Below are 19514 nucleotides of genomic sequence, written 5' to 3'. Positions count from 1 at the left end.
ATGCTCTTCTCTTTAAAGTGGCACCTTTATCATGCATTCAGCATTTGTGTTGTGGTTTCGCAGATGACAGATAAGCTATGGCGCTATCAAACACTATGTACTATGGTCTCCAACATGCATGTCTCACAAAATTGAATCATTAGTTCCATGTATTATAATTGTCATTATATCTCTAAAGAGCAGGTGCACATCAGAACATGCGCGGAACATAACCACACTGGAAACGATGACCAAAACACTCACTGGAAAATGTCAGGAATTGATTACCCTGCTGACTGAGGCTGACAGCACAGACAACCCTTCACATGCAAAGCAGGATGTTTTCACTTGGCTGCGTTGAAATTAAACGTTCCGTCTCATGTGCGAATCTTGAGATGAGTGAGAAAAGCTTTTGCTAGAAAAACGGGAGAAATGGCAGCCCTTAGTTAGCTTTCTCAAAACGCTGAAAAGCATATGTCTGCAGCCATGTTTGATTGAATTATATGATATAATCCACGACTTAAGAAAAGCTGAGAGCAACTGCTACCCTGTGAGTCAGCCTGGCCTGCAGCCGATGCCCTCTGTCCCTCCCACTCACACAGCAGGACAAGGCTGTGCTTATGTAACAGAGAAGTAGAAAAGGGATACAAGGAGACTTAAGATAGAGGAAGGAAGAGAGGCTAAAAGAGAGAGGGCAAGAAAGAGAGGAGAGCGGCTAACCGCATGCCTCCATGTTTTCCGCTTGACAGCTTTGCATTAACCACATTTTGTCCTAGTCTTCCCCTTCATCTCCATGAGTTATTTACTTATTATTAAAGCACTTGCACTTGTCATATTAATAAAATCGTCATGAAAATTTGATTAACAAATCTTTATAGAGAGAAGTCAGAAACTCACAGTAAGCTGATTTAAAATGGAATAACTTTTAATGAAAATGTGTCTGTAATCTTGTGCAGCATGCATCGGCATGTGCAATTACATCTTTTTGTTATATCAAGTGTCAAATGACTCTGAAGCTCAGGCTTATTGAAGCAGATCCAGTACTACTCTGCTTTAACCACAGCTAGCATGTTCTCATCACCTCCACCCATCTGTGGAGCGTGTTTCAGTGACGGCTTCCTGTAATATTGGCAGAGTGCACAGTGAAACTACAGCCAGGAAACTGTCATGGTTGTATGCTCTTCCCATCAGTGACTCAAATACTGATGATCAACTCGGAGTTGTAAAATGAATGGTTTGTTGCTGAGGTAGAGTGTCTTGAATAGAGCAGTCAATGCAGTTTCATAAAGCACCAAATCACAAAAACAGTAACGTCAGGCTATAATAATATAATTTCTTTGGACCTTGATTTTAAAAAGTCAACCAAATGCTAAAACTTTGATGTCATTCTTTTTGTCCATTTATTTATTCAGACAAAAAATGGCTGGAGCCCAGAACAGGAGGACTTAAATCACACATCCATAATTTCCTATCTGGATAAATTGTCAGCAACCGCCCCCCCCAAAATTCTCCATTGCCTCCACAAGGATAAAGTTTGTTGTTTATTGGATTGTGTTATTGAAAACAGAGCTGTCAATTCCTTCTCTGATTTCTGATTTGCGATTTCTTTCACATTTTGCATCGGCTCATTAAGATTGTGGGTGCAAACGTGTCAGAAAAGTAACAAGGTATCATGCATGATGTCAGGTTTCCTTTGTGCCTCTGAAAGTGGTGGGCTGTGCAGGAAAAATGTCCAGTTCCATAGTTTGTATTTTGGTCTCCGCCCATGAGCTTTGGGTACAGTCCGAGAAAATGATATCATAGATAAGTGGTGGAAATGAGTCATCTGAAGAGCGTATGCAGCGTCCCTTAGGGATGAGGTGAGGAGCTCAAAGTAGAACTGCCACTCTGTATCAAAAATCAGAACCAGCTGTGATGATTCTTGCATCTGACTAGGAGCCCTCCCAGGCGCCTCCTAAGTGTTTTGGGCATTTCCTACTGGGGGGGTTGGAGACCCCAGTGAAGACCTAGAACATGGTTTCCGCATGGAAGAGCAGAAGGAGGTGGCTGGGGAGAGAACAGTCTGGGCATCTCTGCTGAGATGCTTTCCCCTGTGCTCCATCCTGTGATGGATGTAGTTAAAAGATGAACATAGTAACCCATTGTTTGTGAAGTCTTGTGTTAAAGCCTCAACACACTGTTTCCCATCTGTGTTGTTGTTGTTTTTTTAAACTGGACCTGACAAGTGAAGGAGAAACTGAAGGGAACACCCTGACGCATAAGGGTAAAGCTTTATCAACTTGCTTTGACTCTACTGCGCACAGAATAATCATCACACTGTATCCAGTAAGAGTTTAAACTCATTTCAAATTCAGTGTGGTGCTGTGTTCAGGCAAAGTTAACCACACCAAAGATGTGTCTTTGTCCAAATACTCACACGCACATTAATGACAAACACATTCATAAATCCAACTTAATGACATGTTGACATTTTGTAACCATCAGTGTGTATTCATGTGTGTGTGCATTGCATTAAGGTGACATAAGTGTCCATTGGATTGCATGCCTGTGCATATGGGTGTGTGTAATGGGTGTTTGCGCCTATTTTTCCATTCATACACACCCAAACCACTGCAAGAAATCAGACAGCCATAACCAAACCGCTTCCACAGAAGTCTTGTTTTTTGTGTGTGTGTGTGTGTGTGTGGGGGGGGGTTCAGGTGAGGATTCAAAAGGAATAACCAGCTCTAAACGAGTGTTTGTTTGTACTGTAAGATGGGTGTCAAGGGAAACAACATTAAAAAAATAAAAGTGACTAGGCTTATTACTAAGGTGTGTTGTTCAGTGCGTACATGTCTTATGTTTGGACACGTTTCACATTGATTAGTACAGGTTAGACTTATGTTCAGATTTGTGTACAAGGAGAATCCATCACATCACTGTCCATCCCTTATTTATCCTCTTAAAAGCCTCACTGAGATTAAAACACTGCTTTTTAAGAGTGACCTGGTTCTATTAGACGTGTCAGTGAGATTCGCTTTAATTGATTGTGGGAGGGGTGTGTTTAGTCCCCTCCCTCTTTTATTTGGCATGACACACCTGCCTACCAGGTATAGACCTCAGTCCTCCTCTCCCTGTCCCCAGTACTCAGTCACTCACGCTGCGCTCTCTTCTCTCTCTCGCTGTGTGTTTTCAGTCTAAGATGCCCTAGGCGGTGAGGAAGGAAATGTAAATGGCTTCCAAAGTAAAAGATGCTGTGGTGTGGTACCAGAAAAAGGTAAGGCGCTGCATTTTAAAATCTTTTATAAAATTAAAAAAAAAATTGTGTGTTTGGTTTCACACTATTGCTGTGTTTTGTTTTTAAGTATTTAACTATAATATTAAAATGAAAACATGTATTTAATATGATATTTTGACTTATGACTACCTCTGAAACTATGCTTTGATAGCACCATTAACCTTTTTATGCACTCTTACTAATACTAGTTTTACAAGTCTGCTTTTCATAGCGTTTTATCTAAAAAAGAAAAAAAGGAAAAAGGCTTTGACCTTTTATAAGCCCATTACATTTAATTTTTTCCTTTTATTTCTCTAAATGACACTTTTTAAAGATTCCTATTATCTTTGCACTACCTTGTAGCCTATAAAGAAGACTAATTTTTGCCCAGTGTGATTACTATTATTGTAATGATTGGGGACTATGTTGCAATTTGCATTTTATAGACATCAATCATGCTTTCCCTTTGCATTGTAGAAGTGTCTGATTAAGGCATCGTCTGTGCATATTAAATTGTATTGATATTTTATACTTGTGTGCCTCAGCTATGGTCTTTAAACCATAGCTGAGGCATAGCTGATTATAATGCTCAATATTATGAGCTGTCGGGTGGACCTCCTTTTCTGTAAGACGCTTTATAAAGTCTTTGCTTTATTCTATTCTTTGAATAATCTCCTACACATGGCTTCATCTTTTTTCTCTTACATGCTCAATAATGAAAAGCAGTCTGCTTTTACTGCACTTGGGAAATGCAGTTTCATTCACTTTCCTCTAATTCTACTCTCATCACTTGACATCTATTCTAAATTTTGTAGTTTAGAATTAGTAATGTAAATGTTAATAACACACAAAATGAGTGTAGTTCCCTCCTTTTTATTTCTTTACTTGCTTTTATTGATATTGATGCATCTTGTCCATGATTTTTCTGAGTTTAGCCAGTACAGAAGAGCAAACTGATCATCTTTCACAGAGAAATGCACAGAGATCTGGTAACGCTGACCAGTTTTGCTTGTATTTGCAGTCATCCTGACTCTGACCCAGTAACACACTGTTAATTAAGACATATTTGCTCCTTTTGCTGCAGTGATTTCTTACTTTATATACAGACTGCAGTATATGTATATACTCAATAGGTGATCATACATTGTTCTTGCTCTGTGGCACACTGAGGGAGAAGTCGCTAAATCATTTAATTTCTCTTTTTAAAAAAGAAATAAAGATAGTTTTACAAGACTTCTGACACTGAAGCGAGCAGACTCCTTCAGTAAACCATTTTGATAATGACTTCCTTGCTGCTGTCAGCAGCGACATCGGGGTCGAGCCGTTCAGCACTGCCTTCAGCCCGGCTGGTGTTGTGTGTCCTGTTGTTCCATAGTCTCAGATATCAGATCCTCTGTTGGACTCCAGCGCCGGTCCCCCTGCAGCTCTCAGCTTACACACTCATCTGCTCTCACAAACCTGACTGCCTGTTTTTCTTTTCTCTGCCCTCACTGCTGGCCTTTTTTTTTTTTTTTGCCTTTTTCTCTTTCTGCTCACACCTTCCAGATGTAGAGATCAGAAGCTGGAATGAGAGCTCACAGAATGTGACTCATCAGAAGTAACTTTAATGAAAGAACAACATTGAAAACACTTGCATGTGTAAATATATACATTTTCAATCAAAACTGCATTTTTAAAAATGTTGTTTTATTACTTTAAGTTAAATTCTTTTGTGTCGTAAATATAGGAAACTGTAAAGCTTGCACAAACCCTACTTGGGTTGTTTTCAAACCGTTGTCTTGGCTTTAGCTGATTAATCTGAGTTAAACGCAGAATGTTTTCTTTAAAAAAACATTAAGCTCAATGCATTTCTTGGGTATTTGTTCATCATACGACTGTGTTTTGTGTGTCTAGCAAAGCTTGTCTGGGCAAAGGCACACCAGTGACGACAGCCGCTGAGTCACGAATGACTAAACTTTTTTTTTTTTTTAGTGCCCTCACACCTGTCCTCAGGGGACTTCTTTATCTAGCGTGTCTCATTTAGACAAGTTAAGTGGTTGTGCGTTTTCTCACTCAGTTGAGAAAATAAACAAGAGATTAGGTTGAACTTTTCTGCAAGCCGTGACCAGGATTTCAGTGTCTCACAAGAGACAGTTTCATTCGTCTGCATTAACCCTCTCAAGGCAGGCGTTGCCCATTTGCAAACTAACAACCTGATTACCCCACATACATATTTTATGAGTTTTTTTTACTCAGAAGTACCACTGCAGGACTTGGTTGTACATTAGCAACAAAAAGTTTAATTTGAGCCTGAGAGGGTTAAATCTCTTAAGTGTTCTGTAAAATTGAACAACAGCACACCAGATAGATGAGTCTTGAGAGGCATAGAAGGGTCCACTGCACCTTATTATAATGTCTAGCTTGTCAGGAAAGGGTTTGATATCAGCAGCATTATGTAACCACCTGAAATCTTGCCAATCAAATCTTCTCTGCCCTCAGGGAAGATTCATACTTCTCAGATCCAGCTTCACACAGTTGAATAATTTGTTGTTTCCAAGTGAAAAGAAAATGTATTTGTTCACTTGCCTCTGATGGCTTTTAGCACTGCAGATTCTGCAGTTTCATTATAAATGTTTGACCTTTCTGATCCGTCACAGTATAGTTAAAACGTCAACAAACAAGTCACAGATTTAGGTTTGGGCTGTTTTCAGTAGAGCTACTTTCTTCTAAAGAAATCGCTGAGAGATATTTATAGTATTCAGCCTGCATTGGTGTTAAATTCTTTAAATGTTTCCTTTTTTAATGCTGTGAGCTCCATAAATCTGATTAAATTCAGCCGAGATGATATAAAAGTGCACATTTATGCTTTCCAGGTGTGTTTTGTTTTATTTGGTTTCGTTTTTTGTGCTATATTTTTGCCTACTTTTAAATGTGTAAAACTGCAAAAAATGGTTCACAATGCAATAAAAGACAGGGTCCAGTAACAGTTGAGTCTCACAAAGCTTATTCAGTGTATTCACATGAAGTTACATTTTATGTTGCAGAGAAAGTTCGAGATTGTCAAACCGGTCTGTTAAGGTGTGTTTCACAACTCGGGCTCTTCGGCCTCTAAACCCTTCAGGCTTATGTCAGAGTCGCAGTGTATTTCTGACTGCTGTGCTGGGAGACCATCTGTAAATAGACTCGGTGCCTTGTTTGTGTCGAGTCTGTTCTTTTTCCTCACTGCCGTGCCATGCCAAGCCCATATCACAGTGAAGGCACATGCACCGGAGCAGGCTATATCGGCCACAGCGCCAGCCATACTTACTTTTTCTCTCTGACAGTTTGTTTGTTGTTACCAGATAGAAAGCGGTTCCATGTAGAAATTATTCAGCTTTTAATGTCTTGAACATTTTAAATGTGCCATGCATGTTGGTTTATGTTTAAGCTGAAAATGTTTAACTGTAACAAATTTAATCGTAGCTTGCGTGTGTGTATTTTGAGATGTGACGCAGTGTGTATTTTCAGAGGGTGTTTGTTGTTGACTTCTCGAGATCAGAAAGTCCCGTGTGAAGATTCACTGTGACCACACTTAGCAGTCACAGGTCTATATTTAGATGAGAATTTTTCTGGATTATCTTGTCGCTTCCCTGTTGTAGTTTCTTGGTGCAACTCCTTGGACGTTTACATCTCAGAATATAATAAAAATCATCTGACCTTTACTGGGTTCTGAAACGAGGCATGACTTGGCAAATAATGGCATGGTGTATTGAGCCAAAATGCAGAAAGTGTGTGAAAAACTAAGTTCACCCTCACTGTTTGCGTAGGAATTAAGAGGATAAGTAGCCGTTATTGTGCTAAGTCAAATACACCCGATTAAGTTATCATCAGCAAATCTGTAGTAGTTTTAATTGTTTGTCTGCTGTCTGTTAACATAACAGAGAGGAGGACATCAGCAATGATCTCAAAAGTGATTGTTGCTGTGGTTATAAGGCCATTTCCAAAACAATTCCAAGCCCATCACTGTGCATTGAGAAAGATTATTCACAAGTGGAAAACATCCGAGACTCCAGCTTGTTCCAGCAGATTCACCCTGAGGTCACACTGTGCAATGTTTAAAACCCAAGAGCTCCATCTTGGACTCTGCAGGCCTCTGTTAGGAGGTTAAATGTTGAAGTTCATGACAGTACAATATTTTAAAAAAGAACAAGTCACTGAGTTTGGAATGGCAGCTACTGCAAAAAAGCTTGTTCTCTGTAAAAAGAACATGATAGCACAGCTTAGGTTTGCAAAGTTTCATCTGAAAAAATCATGAGACTTCTGAAACAATGTCGTTTGAACAGATGAGCCCATAATGTACAGCACTATGTTTGGGGAAAACCAAACCCAGCATTTCAGCACAAACGCCTCTTACCAGCTGCAAAGCACGGTGGTGTGGGGGGGATGATTTGGGGTTTTGCAGCCACAGGACCTCGGCACCTTGCAGTCTTTGAGTCGACCATGAACTCCTCTGTATACCAAAGTATTCGTCTTTCTAACAAGCTTGGGTCAGAATTGGGTCCTGCAACAGGACGATGATCCCAAGAACAGCTGAAAGAGAAAAGAAGCAAGGTCACGCAATGACTCAGTTAAAGTTCGGACTGTGAAGAAGAGCGGGCCAAAATTCATCAAAAGTCATACAGAGAAGATTGACTTCAAGTTATCACTGCTGAAGGTGATACTGCTGGTTTTTGCATCATAGATTGTACTTAGTTTTTCCACATACTGCTTCTGCATCTTGGCTTAGTTTTTGCTAAATAAATAACGGCATTTATTATGTTGGGTTGGAAAATCACCTTCTTAAGTAATGATAATCTTCATTTCTTTTCCTTCATTTGCCCCAAAGCAAAAAAAGAAAGAAGCATTGATAGGTTTGTAGCATAAACCTATTCGCTGGAACGTTCAAGACAATTTACTACACAGCAAAAAGCAAGACACAAGTAGGCGAAGTTCTTTGTGTTACTCATGCATGAGGGAGACCTGCCTGGAGCCAAGTGTCGTTCCACCCACTTGACCTCCGTCAGACTCTCAGCCAGGTTCCCCATAGCACTCCTTTTATTGTGGTTACATGAATATGCATAGGTTCATTAACATATGACGTTTCGTATAGGTATACATGTGGACAACAAATAGTGTGTGTGGGTGTCAAGATGTGACCCTGTGAAGACTCCCCAAAGCTGGTGCCAGGAGTCTAGCGGTCCATCTGAACAAAAGGCTCTTACACTTAAACAGATATACGTGTGTTTGCTATACCATATATCAGCAAGAGAAGACACGACCTCTCCTAGGTGTGTGATCTATGCCAGAACCCTCTGAAGAGGAGTGAACGCACTCCCCTCTTCATGCTACAGAGTTGTTACAGACCTCCTAGGATGAGACATTCTTTCAATCTACAAATGGTTATATACTTCTAAGCATATATAAATATATATTTCTAGGCATAAATGGCAATCCAACTATACAAATCTAACAAGCATATTGTTCTTTTGAAATGTCCTTCATGTGTTTCTGGCAGCGAAATTAAAGTTTTCTTATCTGACACACACATGCACGTACACACCTGAGCAGAAAATAAACCTTACACACAGACTACAGGGAGAGCTGTTGTTGTAGTCTGAGTCGCTGTAGTCTCACATCTCAGGGGTTCGTGGACACCACGAAAAACTTCTTTTTAAATGGTTTTTTTTAAATTTTTTTTATTTTTGCTGATTCTTTTCTTTAGTTCTTTTGTTTTTGCCCCTTTACGGATTTCTTCTTCTTCTTGTACAAAGTCGCTTATTTAATAAGAGATTCTTGGAGGTTAGTAGAAGGTGGAAGCTTCATGTTTTTATCACTGTAGCTTAAATATACACAGAACAATTTTAAGACTTTATTATGACTGTGGCATTGTAGGATTTCACTATTTATTTAGACTAATTTTAAGTTGATAATTATTAGTGGTAGCTGCAGTCTTTTGTGTGTTTGAACCTGGGTTGAATGTATTCCTATATTTACACAGTAGTGATGCCCTAGAGACACACTGATGGAAAAATCCCTCCCCTCTTTGTGGGACGCTGGGTGTGGTTGGCTCTCACGCGCTGATTAACCACCAAAGTCTGGCTCAGAGAGAAGAGATGTTTTCAAACTGGAAGGAACGAGGAAAAACTGGATGAAAAGTTGACACAAACATCTGACAAACTACACTGTCAGCAGCTTCACACATTGTTAAAATCCTGGTATAAATTTGACTGGTACACATTGTAATCACTAAATCTTTGCCAATTATATTTATTTTTTTATTTATTTTTTGCAGTGTTAATAGTTTAGTCTGTGAAGCTACTGCTGGAAAGGTGACGTCCTCATTGTTGCTTGTTTTGTCTAATCTTGGTGCAAATCTTGATTTTTTTAAAAAAACAACAACAAAAAAAAACAATAAATAAAATCATTTTCCCTCAACAGCTCAGGCAATCGGGTGCTTAATAATAGTAGGTTATTCAGAGAAGATTTTTTTTATGGTTTTCCAGGATGGTGACTTTTTGACAAATGTTCAGAGGAATGTTTTTGAGCCTCTTAGTACTGACCTATGAATCATTCAAGCATAAAAATAGACCCAACTCAAAGGATGACCCAGTGTTGTTTACACATAACAGGCACGTTAGCAGAGAACCCGTTTTACATTGTATCATTAGGTACTATGTTGCATATGTGTTTTTGTGATAACCTGGTAGTATATGCATTTCTTTTGCTTGTGGAAAAAAACAAAACAAACCAAAACAGTATAACAGTTTGACAGGCATAAGTGTTTGTTTGGGAATCACCTTGTTGATAAAATAAAGAGCAATTGACTGAAAACTTGGCATATCTCAGCATGGTGTTTAAGCATGTCTTTGAAGTTTGAGAAAACTGGAAGAAGTGGAGCATAAAACAAGTAGTGGGGGCCTAAAAGAAAGGGGGGGGGGAGTCTGCAGCAGATCAACAGTATCTGAAAGTCATATCCTTAAGAAACGGGGGGGGAATCAGTAAAAACCTGGCACAGGAACTGAAAGATGCATCTAGGCCTTCAGGTGATCCATCTACTGTTGACGCAAGCCTCTTTAGGAATGGTCTGAGTAGAAAGTTCACTGTCAAGAGGCCATTCTTGGGGAAAGGAAATGGGGAGAAAAAGCTGAGGGATGCCAGTTTACACAACTGGACTGAAATTCAGTGGCCACAGGTCTGGTGGAGTGATGAATCCAAATTTGAGATTTGATTGATGTTCTTGTCGGTATATACAGAGAAGTTAAACAGTGAGTGTATATAAAGCTATCTGTAAACAGTGGAGGTGAAGGCTTGGCCATGGTTTTGAGGGGTTTTGTTTTTTTGGGTTTTTTTTTTTTTTTAGCCATTGGTGTTGAAAATCTTCAAATATGCTGGAAGTATGAACAGAGAGAAGTAATGTCAGATTTTGATTCACCTGTATTTGATCTCAAGCAAAGTGCCAATACAGTAAAAGCATACCACACCATGGATTGGCCTCCCCAGAGCCCAGACTTTAACATTATTGAAGCAGTGTTTGATCATCTTGATGGAGAACCAAAAAAAAAGAGCTTTGAATGCCCTTTTGCTGACTCTATGAAAACCACTTGAATGAAACTCGTTAGAATAGTGCAAACTCTGTTTTTGCATTGCCATTCAATAAATCACTGCACCTATTTTTGCATTTTCCTGGTAAAATATGAAGAAAACGCGGTAGGTTCAAGTCTTTTGCACAGTACTGTTTACCTGGCTTCTGCAAAACCTGCAGTTGAGTTGGGACTTGAACTCCCGGCCCTGTCATTAGTAGCGGACTCACCCAACCCTCTTAAACCTCAGCGGCCCATTTCGTTTGAAGCTGCACTGTTCAGGATTGTTACATAATGTCCACTGACAGGTTGTCCCCCTGTAACGTTTATATGACAAACGTGTTAACAGTTTACACATGCAACCCACAACAAACAGAGCAACATTACCATTTATGTGGAATCGTGTTTGCTCTTTTGTTGTTCTGTTTTTGGTGTACACTAATTCCCAGGGGAAATGTTGTGGTTTCTGGACGCTAGAGTTGAAGTTTACGGTTGAACAGTAATTAAGGCCTTTATAGGATTCATAGGTATGAGGGGATAAATCATGTGAGATAGTCCTCGAAGGCATGGTTAATGCAGAAATATTGATTACAGCAGATTTAAAGTCAATGCAGTAAAGTCTGTGACCAGGATTGACATTTGAGTACTCGTTATTTTTAAGCTGACTAAACCCCAAGCAGACGACGGATGAATGACGACATCGCGCACTGAAGAGTGTAAATCATTCGCGGCTGAAATTTCTGTTAATATGTTAAACTTCACGTCAACAACATTCCTCTGAAAGTCAGCATCTGTCTTTGTCTCTGATACCCCCTCAATTGCAGAGGCAGTTATGTAACTCTGCTCTTCTCCTCCTCCGACTCCCCTCGGTGCATCGTCCCTCTCTGTTGTCATGACGACTCCAGCATTGCTGCAGCGGCACACTCGGCCTCTTCGCTCTCAGCTCTTGATTTGCTTGTCAAATTGCTGAACTTTGAATTTTTTTTTTTTTTTTGTTCTTCCCTGGTCCAAATCCTTACATTAAAACTGAGAATTTAAGTATTTGAGATTTATTAAAGCAGTTTTTTGCAAAATGGTCAAAACCAGCTGGCTGATCATGAGTGGTTGATGAGGTAAATAGATAGTGATGTAACGGTGTGCGAGTGTGGTGATAAGAGGATTTACAGTGCTGTAAATGCCTCTCTGTCAAATCACAGTTACCTCGCGACTCTATGATCTAACAACAGATGAGCATGTGTGCGTGTGCCTCCACTTTCCATACCAACTTTCACTCTTATCTATCCCCCTTCCACTTTTATCTTCCTACTTAGTAGTCTGGTCATGTTTGTCCTCTGACTGTCCTCCACATATGCTCCAAACATCCTCGCGTGTGAGTGTGTGTGTGTGTTTTAATGGGCCGAGTGGAGTGGAAAATTAGCTGTCAGTCTAAATGTCATGCAGTCAGTCAGACGTCCAGAACTCAGCTGGTTTTACCTTACTGGTGGAGCCTCGAGATCCTCATCTGTCCCTAGTCGATAAGTCACAACCCTTTTACTATATAACACATGAAGGATTTATTTTGAAAAGCATCTATAATGTTTTAAAGCAGTGGTAAAAGGTAATATTCAATTCTAGCTTCAAGTATAAGTTCTTCGTTATATGCTTATGAAGCTGAACACTGAGATGAGTGTTTATTCACCTGCTTAAAAGGCTTCTCAGTCCACTCCAGCGTGGATTCTTTCCTTATTTGTACGTCGCCTCGGACAAAGAGTCTGCCAAGTCATAAATGTTTAAATAGGAGTTTAAAATTAGACGGAGGTCTCAAGTTGCACCCGTTGAGAAGAGAAAAAAAAAAAAAAGGTCTTTTTTTCCCTTCCTATAGTTAGTTAGATTTATAATGAGACAGGGAAGGAAAAAATTAAGGTGGCCTTAAGTCTGCCTTTATCTCTGTTTATAACTTAGTGCTGTTGGAGGTGCTTTAATTGCATGATCTTCAGCAGCAGGTAGATTTTGCACACTCACTGTACAGTCTGTTAATCTGTCACCATGTTTACCGATTTGGCCTCGGTGGGTAGCTGCCAGTTTTCCTGGACTTTCAGCTTAACAAGAAAATGGCAAGGTCAAGATTTCCTTTTGCCTGCCAGCTATTGTTCATGAATGCAGTTTAATTATAAAAAGCTGAATTGTTTGTAATTCACCAAATAAAGTCATTCTTTTGTGTTTTGCTCGCGTGCAGCCAAACCCTTTAAAACACGCAATTAAAGACTTTTTCCCTTCTCACATCTGCATACTTGTATGTTAATACATAATTATAGCTGCATAGCCAAAGATTTCTCAAGTTTTTCTATTATTATTGTCCATACTTATTTGTAATGCATTAAACTTGCTTGATTTTGAATTGTAAAATGTATCTGTTTACAGTTAGTCCTGGTGTCTTGTCAGCTCAAGTTTAGTATCTCTAGCCCATAAAACTAGAAATACTGAACTTGCTTTGCTATGGTCTACTTTTAGCACAATAACAGAAGGCCAGGTCATTATAAATATCAATAAACTGATATTTTGGAGACGGTTTATCTTAACTTTAAGACTTGGAACCTAGGCAGACAATTCCTTTCATTCCAGCTTCAGCATGCATTTCCAAATTTGTTTAGTTCCCATTCCGAGCTACTCCGGTAAATAAAAACACTGTACGGTCGTGTACTGTCATCCTCCCTCCACACTTAGCTGTTTCTACCTGTTATGAGCTCTCTGATGTTGTAAAGGCGAAGAAAACATCAGAAATTAACAACAAACTTTGTTCAAAATACGCTCACAACCACTGCTCCTCAATGAGGCCTTTCCAGAGACTGCGTTGTCTGGCCCGGCTTGTTGCTTTATTATCAATAAACATTTGTCATTTGTAATTAGGATTTATTCATTTTATAAGGTAATTCATTAGCAAAGGTTGGAAAAGCGAATAAATGACCTTTTACTGACAAATTTTATATTGAAATAATCAAAACAGCAGACTTCTTGATAGAAGAATTAGTTTGTTTGTATTTGAACAAGTCTTTACAGCATTAAACACATCTGGAACCTCTGGAATAGATGCGATCAGAGCAGCACCCTGGTTCTAAAGATTGGTATCACTATACACAGAGAGAATATTATCAAATGTTGCTTCTTCATAAAGAGGAAACAAGTGCATCACAATCTGACTGCTAGTTCCGGACAATATAATTTGAAAACTGTCCATGAAACCGCATGATTAACCTCACAGTACCCAGCTACCTCCAGACAAAACCAATTGATTAGAATTTGGGATTGATGTGTACTCAATAGTTGTACCATAGTGTGACCTGCGGGAGGGCGGTGTCACAACAGGCGCGTGCTGAAGCTGGTGTCAAAGTGTGCCTGTTATGTGGGACGGCCACGATGTGACACCTTGCCTGACCCACATCTTTTACTGCTATATGTGATCGTTGACATGGAGATGTCACCAGACTGAGGTGCTGTCTGCACCACATAAAAGAGCAAATCATTTCACTAATGTGATCGTTGTTTTGTTAATAAAAATAACTTGGGAGGACTTGTAAAGTGATATTCGTAATAAGACAGGGTTTGTTTTTGGTTTTTTTGTAACTACATGGCACACACTTTCTCTTCTTGAGTTCCTAAATTTGATTCCTCTCTGTTTCAGTCTCTCTTGGTGCTCTTCCTTCGTCGTCTTTGACCTCTTTCTCTCTCTCTCCATTCATCATTAATGAAACTGCATTAAATATGCATAGTTTCCACTGGCGTGCTGATGGGGTGACCCAGACTCGATGCCATGGAGGCATATAAGCTCGCAAGAAAAACCTGATCTGCTGACACCTCTAGCAGTGGAGATGGGGTTTTTTTTTTTTTTTTTTTTTTAAAGAAGCTGCTTAATAGTGCAACTCTAGTAGAATTGTATCTTCTAATTGTGAAATCTAAAAGCAGGTGACATAAGAAACCAGCAACCCTGTGAAATTGGTGCAGTCTGACCTTGGAGTGCATTTGTTTTGATCTGTGTTCCCAGATCAGATACAAATATATCTTGTTCTTACAGTAACAGCACTCTCTATCATTGTCTGATATATTTTCTTTCTGGTGTCTGCTGTGCTTGGCTCACACAGACCACATTGCTTGGCACATAATAGCATATAATGGCTTATCCACTCCTCTGACCTCACGCACACCCTGATAAACACGATTAGTCCTCGACACGCACCAACACTCTGCAGGTCTATTGATCCCTCTGATCCCTGTGACAGTAACAAGTGGTGCACTCTTCATTTCGCCCTGCCCTTCCTCCTGTGTGTAATATTGGTAAATACTAGCTGCTGGTGCATATTATCCTATCAGGGGTTTTTGTTAGCTGTACTCCAGTTAAGAGGTAATCAAGGAAAAGAACAGACAGGACGTACTGTAGGCGTAATGTGTTCTTGTTGCTGGTTTTATGTGATCTGTACATTTCAGTGCATTAAGTGTTTACATCCCTGTTAACTTGCTGTAGTTCTATCTGTTATTAAAACATCCAAAAAGTCTGCAGACTGCGAGTCGGGGCACAGCAGCACTTTATTAAAGTAGATGGCTCAGAGTGCAATAATTTATCCTCCAACATAATGGCTGAACTGCTCCTCTGTTTGGGACTCTATGCTACAGCAACACCAAGAAAACTGAAGTGGTTGCTATAAAGATGGAGACTAATTCTGTGACCATTCGGTCACTTGGTGTCTTGAACGTGACTTCAGTGCATTCAGATACCAAGGAAACGTTTGTTATACTGCAAATATTAACTGATAAATTGCTATAAATGGCAAATCTATTCTTCTGTACATGCCCAGAAATCCATATTCAACAGAAATTCACATTAACAACTGAGTGACATAGTTACTATTTGTGAAAGATGGAGATTTAACCACAAAATGACACAGGCGCTCGGCAACCTTGCTTTTATATCGGAGTATAACTAAAATACAACCAGCTGAAACCAAAAGTTCTTAAAGCATTAGAGGAGAAAACATCGATTCACCAGGTTCAGACATCTTTACAATCCCGTTACTGGAGTGGATTTCTCCTTATGGGTCTGATTTATTGTGTTTTAATGGCTCACTTTCAGATCCGTCCATATCTGTTGTATTTTCAATAAATTCCAGCTAGTTTTATGAGACCGTGACAGTTCCAGTTGTGAAGCAAGAGCCTGAAATCTTGAACTCCCACACAAAACAAAACAAAGCTCTAACCATAATCGTGTGTCTCTGCAGGCTTCCTGTTGTTATGAGATATAATGAGGCTGTAGGTAATGGGGATGATGCAGCTAGCAGATGAAGGGTGGATTTCATGCAGAGAATGAAAGTAGATCAAGCTTTATTCATAAGTTTGATTGTTCAGAGGAAGATGGTCTGACCACTAACCTTTATTTGCTCTGCAGTCTTTATCAGAACAGAAACTTTGTTGTGTGTAAAAGAAACCTGTTGTGGTTTTCAATCATTACTACTTTTTTTCTGTAAAGTCTGCAGAGCATCTTGTAAGATTAAAGCTTGTACTAGGTTTGTGTTTACTGCTGGTTTCTTCACTGGATTTCATAATTAATACCTTGTTTGTTTTTATTTTTCCAGATTGGCGCCTATGACCAACAGATATGGGAGAAATCAGTGGAGCAGAGAGAAATAAAGGTCTGTTCCCTCCACACTTCCATGTTTTGGTTTGGTTTTTTGCTTTTTGCCATTTTCATTTTCCTGTTTTTCTCCTTCTGGTCTCTGCTTATTCATCCTTCATGTCTTGTGGTTCCTTTTGCATTATCGCTTCAGTTTTATTGAGTTTTTATTCTGCCGTCACTTTTCCTATGTTTTCTTTTCACTCTTTCCTTTCTGTCCTCCTGGCTGTGTGTCATCTGCCCATTTGTCCTCACTTCACCTCCATCCTCCTCCTCCTATCATCTTTTTCTCTTCCTCTCTTCAGTTTATTTCTCTGGTGAGTACACAGCAGGGAGGATGTTCCTCCTGTTTTCCCACAGTGCATGTCTGCTCATCGTACGCTGTAGACAAAATAGACTCTTATTGGTTACTGGTTTGTTATCACGTAGTTTTCAGGGTCACAGCTGCATTCCTGTGACCAGTCAGTGTGGCGTGTTTCTCTCATCACAGACCTAACAATGTGCATCCTCAACATCTAGTTCACAGTAGCAATGTGCACATGTGACCTCAGTTACCGTAACAACCAAAAGATGACACCTTAGTGCAGAAATTACTATACCAACATAGGAAGTTTAACCTCTGATCTTTTGACCTTTTTTTAAATCGGAAAAGTTTTCTTGCATTTAAACTTCCTGTAGTTTTATTTTTTTTTTATTGAAGGAGTTATTAAAATTTCATATGCATTGAATCGGCCTCAGATGAGAGTTTTGCTATCTGACAGATCTGTGCTTCTATCACCCTCCATCCCTCCATATAGTACTTCTTAGAGAAACCGACTTTTTAATCAGCTCAGTACGCGCGCACGTGCACACACGCGCGCACATGCACACCACTGACCTTGGTTTATGTCTGTTAAGCAATGGTTTCCCAGAGTCTGCAGCTGCAGCAGGAAGTACAGAGCGCATCTTAGTGTGGTACTGACACAAGATGCTCTAACTCCTGCTAAGTGTTAATTATACCGTTTATTGGCTCATATAAACTCAACCAATCGGCATCATAAATCTAGAGAAACGAGTCTCTTCATTCTATTTTTAGCAGAAGACGACAGCTTATCTCACTAGAGAGGAGAACTGCTCTTTTATTCTTATCACAACCCTGATCATAGCTGCAGTTTATTTACAAACTGGAAAGAAAGTGTATTTTTGGATTACTTAATGATTTAAAGACCAATGCCATTTTATTTAATTGGTGTTAAGCCTTATTGTTACAACACAAACAAATAAATGCCATTTGTCACTCATGAGCACAATCTGTTCATACACAATAAAACATCAGATACAGGAGCTGAAATTGTTTTGTTTTTTTTAAACAATGTAAACTCTTATTAACAAAATAAAATTAGGATTAGAAAGACTTTACGTCTCAGTTGGGGTTGGTTATTAAACTTAACCAAACCTAGCGTGAGTTTGTTAATAGTAGAAATGTCTGGAGAAGAACCCAAGCTGCCCCCTGCTGTGCAGGCAGGAAACTGCTGTTACTACTGTTTGAGGGCTAAAAACAACTTGAAATGCAGCCAAGCATCAGCAACAAAAGAACAGATGAAAAGCAGTGAGAGAAGTGGTGATTACTGAATGCAAAGAGTGTTTGTAAATGTTAGATTTAAATAAACTTTTGTTTTGTACATATTTCACAGTCAGTCACAGAAGCAATGTTTAGCTTGTGAAGATAAAAGGCTTTTCACAGCATGGAGATAAGTGAGCTGAGGCCAGGCGAGATGCTCGTGAAGGACTTTACTGCTGCAGTAAAGACTCTACCTGCATCTGCTTTACTCTCTTACACACATGCGCGCACACACACACACACACACACACACACACTATATTAGCATGTAAATAGTGCTATTTAAAGATAAGAACCTTCACCGAGGCTCCATATCAGACCATTCGCTGATAACAGAACTTGATTGGCTGCTATGTAAATATTAGCATGAGCTGAGCAGATTCAGGTGCACCGCTTTATGTGGTATTTCACAGTACTCTTGGATATGTCTCACATTGAAATGTGCAGAATTTGAATGGACTTACTTAAGGACTTAAGGACAGTACTAGTGTTGATAGAAAACCAGGTTTCAGGTGATACCAAGACTAAAAATTGTACTCTCAGAAAGCCCAAACTTAGATCCAGCTGCAAGTATAGACGAGGAATACATTCAGTATGAAGGAAAAGTGATTACCTGTGATTTCCGAACTGCATGAACATAGTTATATAAAGACCAATGAACACCATACCTCCCTTATTTTTAAACTTATGGGCTTTTTCTAGCAGCATGTCTGGATTATGGCCACGTTTGGAAAGGAGCTGCCAGAAAACTGAGACTCCACAAAAGTGGAAAAAGATGCAGGAATCTGGTGACTGACTAAAAATAAGTTTAATGTTTCAGCAGTAATTATGATGTAGAGTAATCGGAGCTTCTGCGGCCGTCTTCCTAAAATGTTTCCAGAGATTTTGCGATGTGCACAATCTAGCCCTGAAAAACCAAATAGACGAGTGCTTGCCAGGAAAGATGTAAAAGGATACAGTAATCTAGATACTCTTGCACGTTTCCACTTAACTCTAGTGTTAAGTGGAAACGTGCAAGAGTATTCAAGAGCTGAAGAACCTGTCTCCAAACATGTTTCCAGACACCTTTTCTGTGAACAGGCTGGTTCTTCCCAGGAAATCGGAGCCTCAGTGTCACCTCAGACAGGCCTCAGGATATTTCATAAACTTGTGGAGTCCTAAGTTTGAAAAACTACAAGCCTCAACTTTCCTAAAGACCATGACAGAAATGCAATTATTGGTCCTGTGAGATGAGTGGCTTTCCATGAAATTAGTCAGAACTGCTGCAGTAAAGCCATAAGGAGCCCAACGGTGAGCCAAGAAAAAGGCCGTGCACACAGAGGTGCACACATGTGTACACAGCACTGTGACCTCGGCTGTGTTTATAGATCATAATAATTTAATCCAAACTATTGTCGGGCTGCTTACACACTAATTCAGGCATTGTACTTAATCTCTCTTTCTCTCTCTCTCACACACTCACAC

At 39.6% G+C, this 19514-nt stretch overlaps 1 protein-coding gene across 4 annotated transcripts in view; it reads left to right on the top strand.

Moving 5' to 3' along the window:
- LOC102309407 (protein PHTF2) overlaps positions 1–19514 on the top strand; it is a 51523-nt gene that overhangs the window by 16547 nt on the left and 15462 nt on the right. For 3 of the 4 annotated variants that reach the window (XM_042222982.1, XM_042222984.1, XM_042222981.1), the window contains 3 exons: positions 3155–3235; positions 16413–16469; positions 16756–16767. In XM_042222982.1, the coding sequence (XP_042078916.1) occupies positions 3191–3235; positions 16413–16469; positions 16756–16767 (114 nt within the window). In that variant the 5' untranslated portion in view covers positions 3155–3190. The remainder of the gene's footprint in view (positions 1–3154; positions 3236–16412; positions 16470–16755; positions 16768–19514) is intronic. The other variant, XM_042222983.1, reaches the window with a different exon arrangement.

This window comes from Haplochromis burtoni, unplaced genomic scaffold, assembly GCF_018398535.1.
Source record: "Haplochromis burtoni strain Fernald_Lab_line unplaced genomic scaffold, NCSU_Asbu1 Contig_98, whole genome shotgun sequence".
Lineage (NCBI taxonomy): Eukaryota > Metazoa > Chordata > Actinopteri > Cichliformes > Cichlidae > Haplochromis > Haplochromis burtoni.
This window is presented reverse-complemented; position numbering and strand designations above follow the sequence as displayed.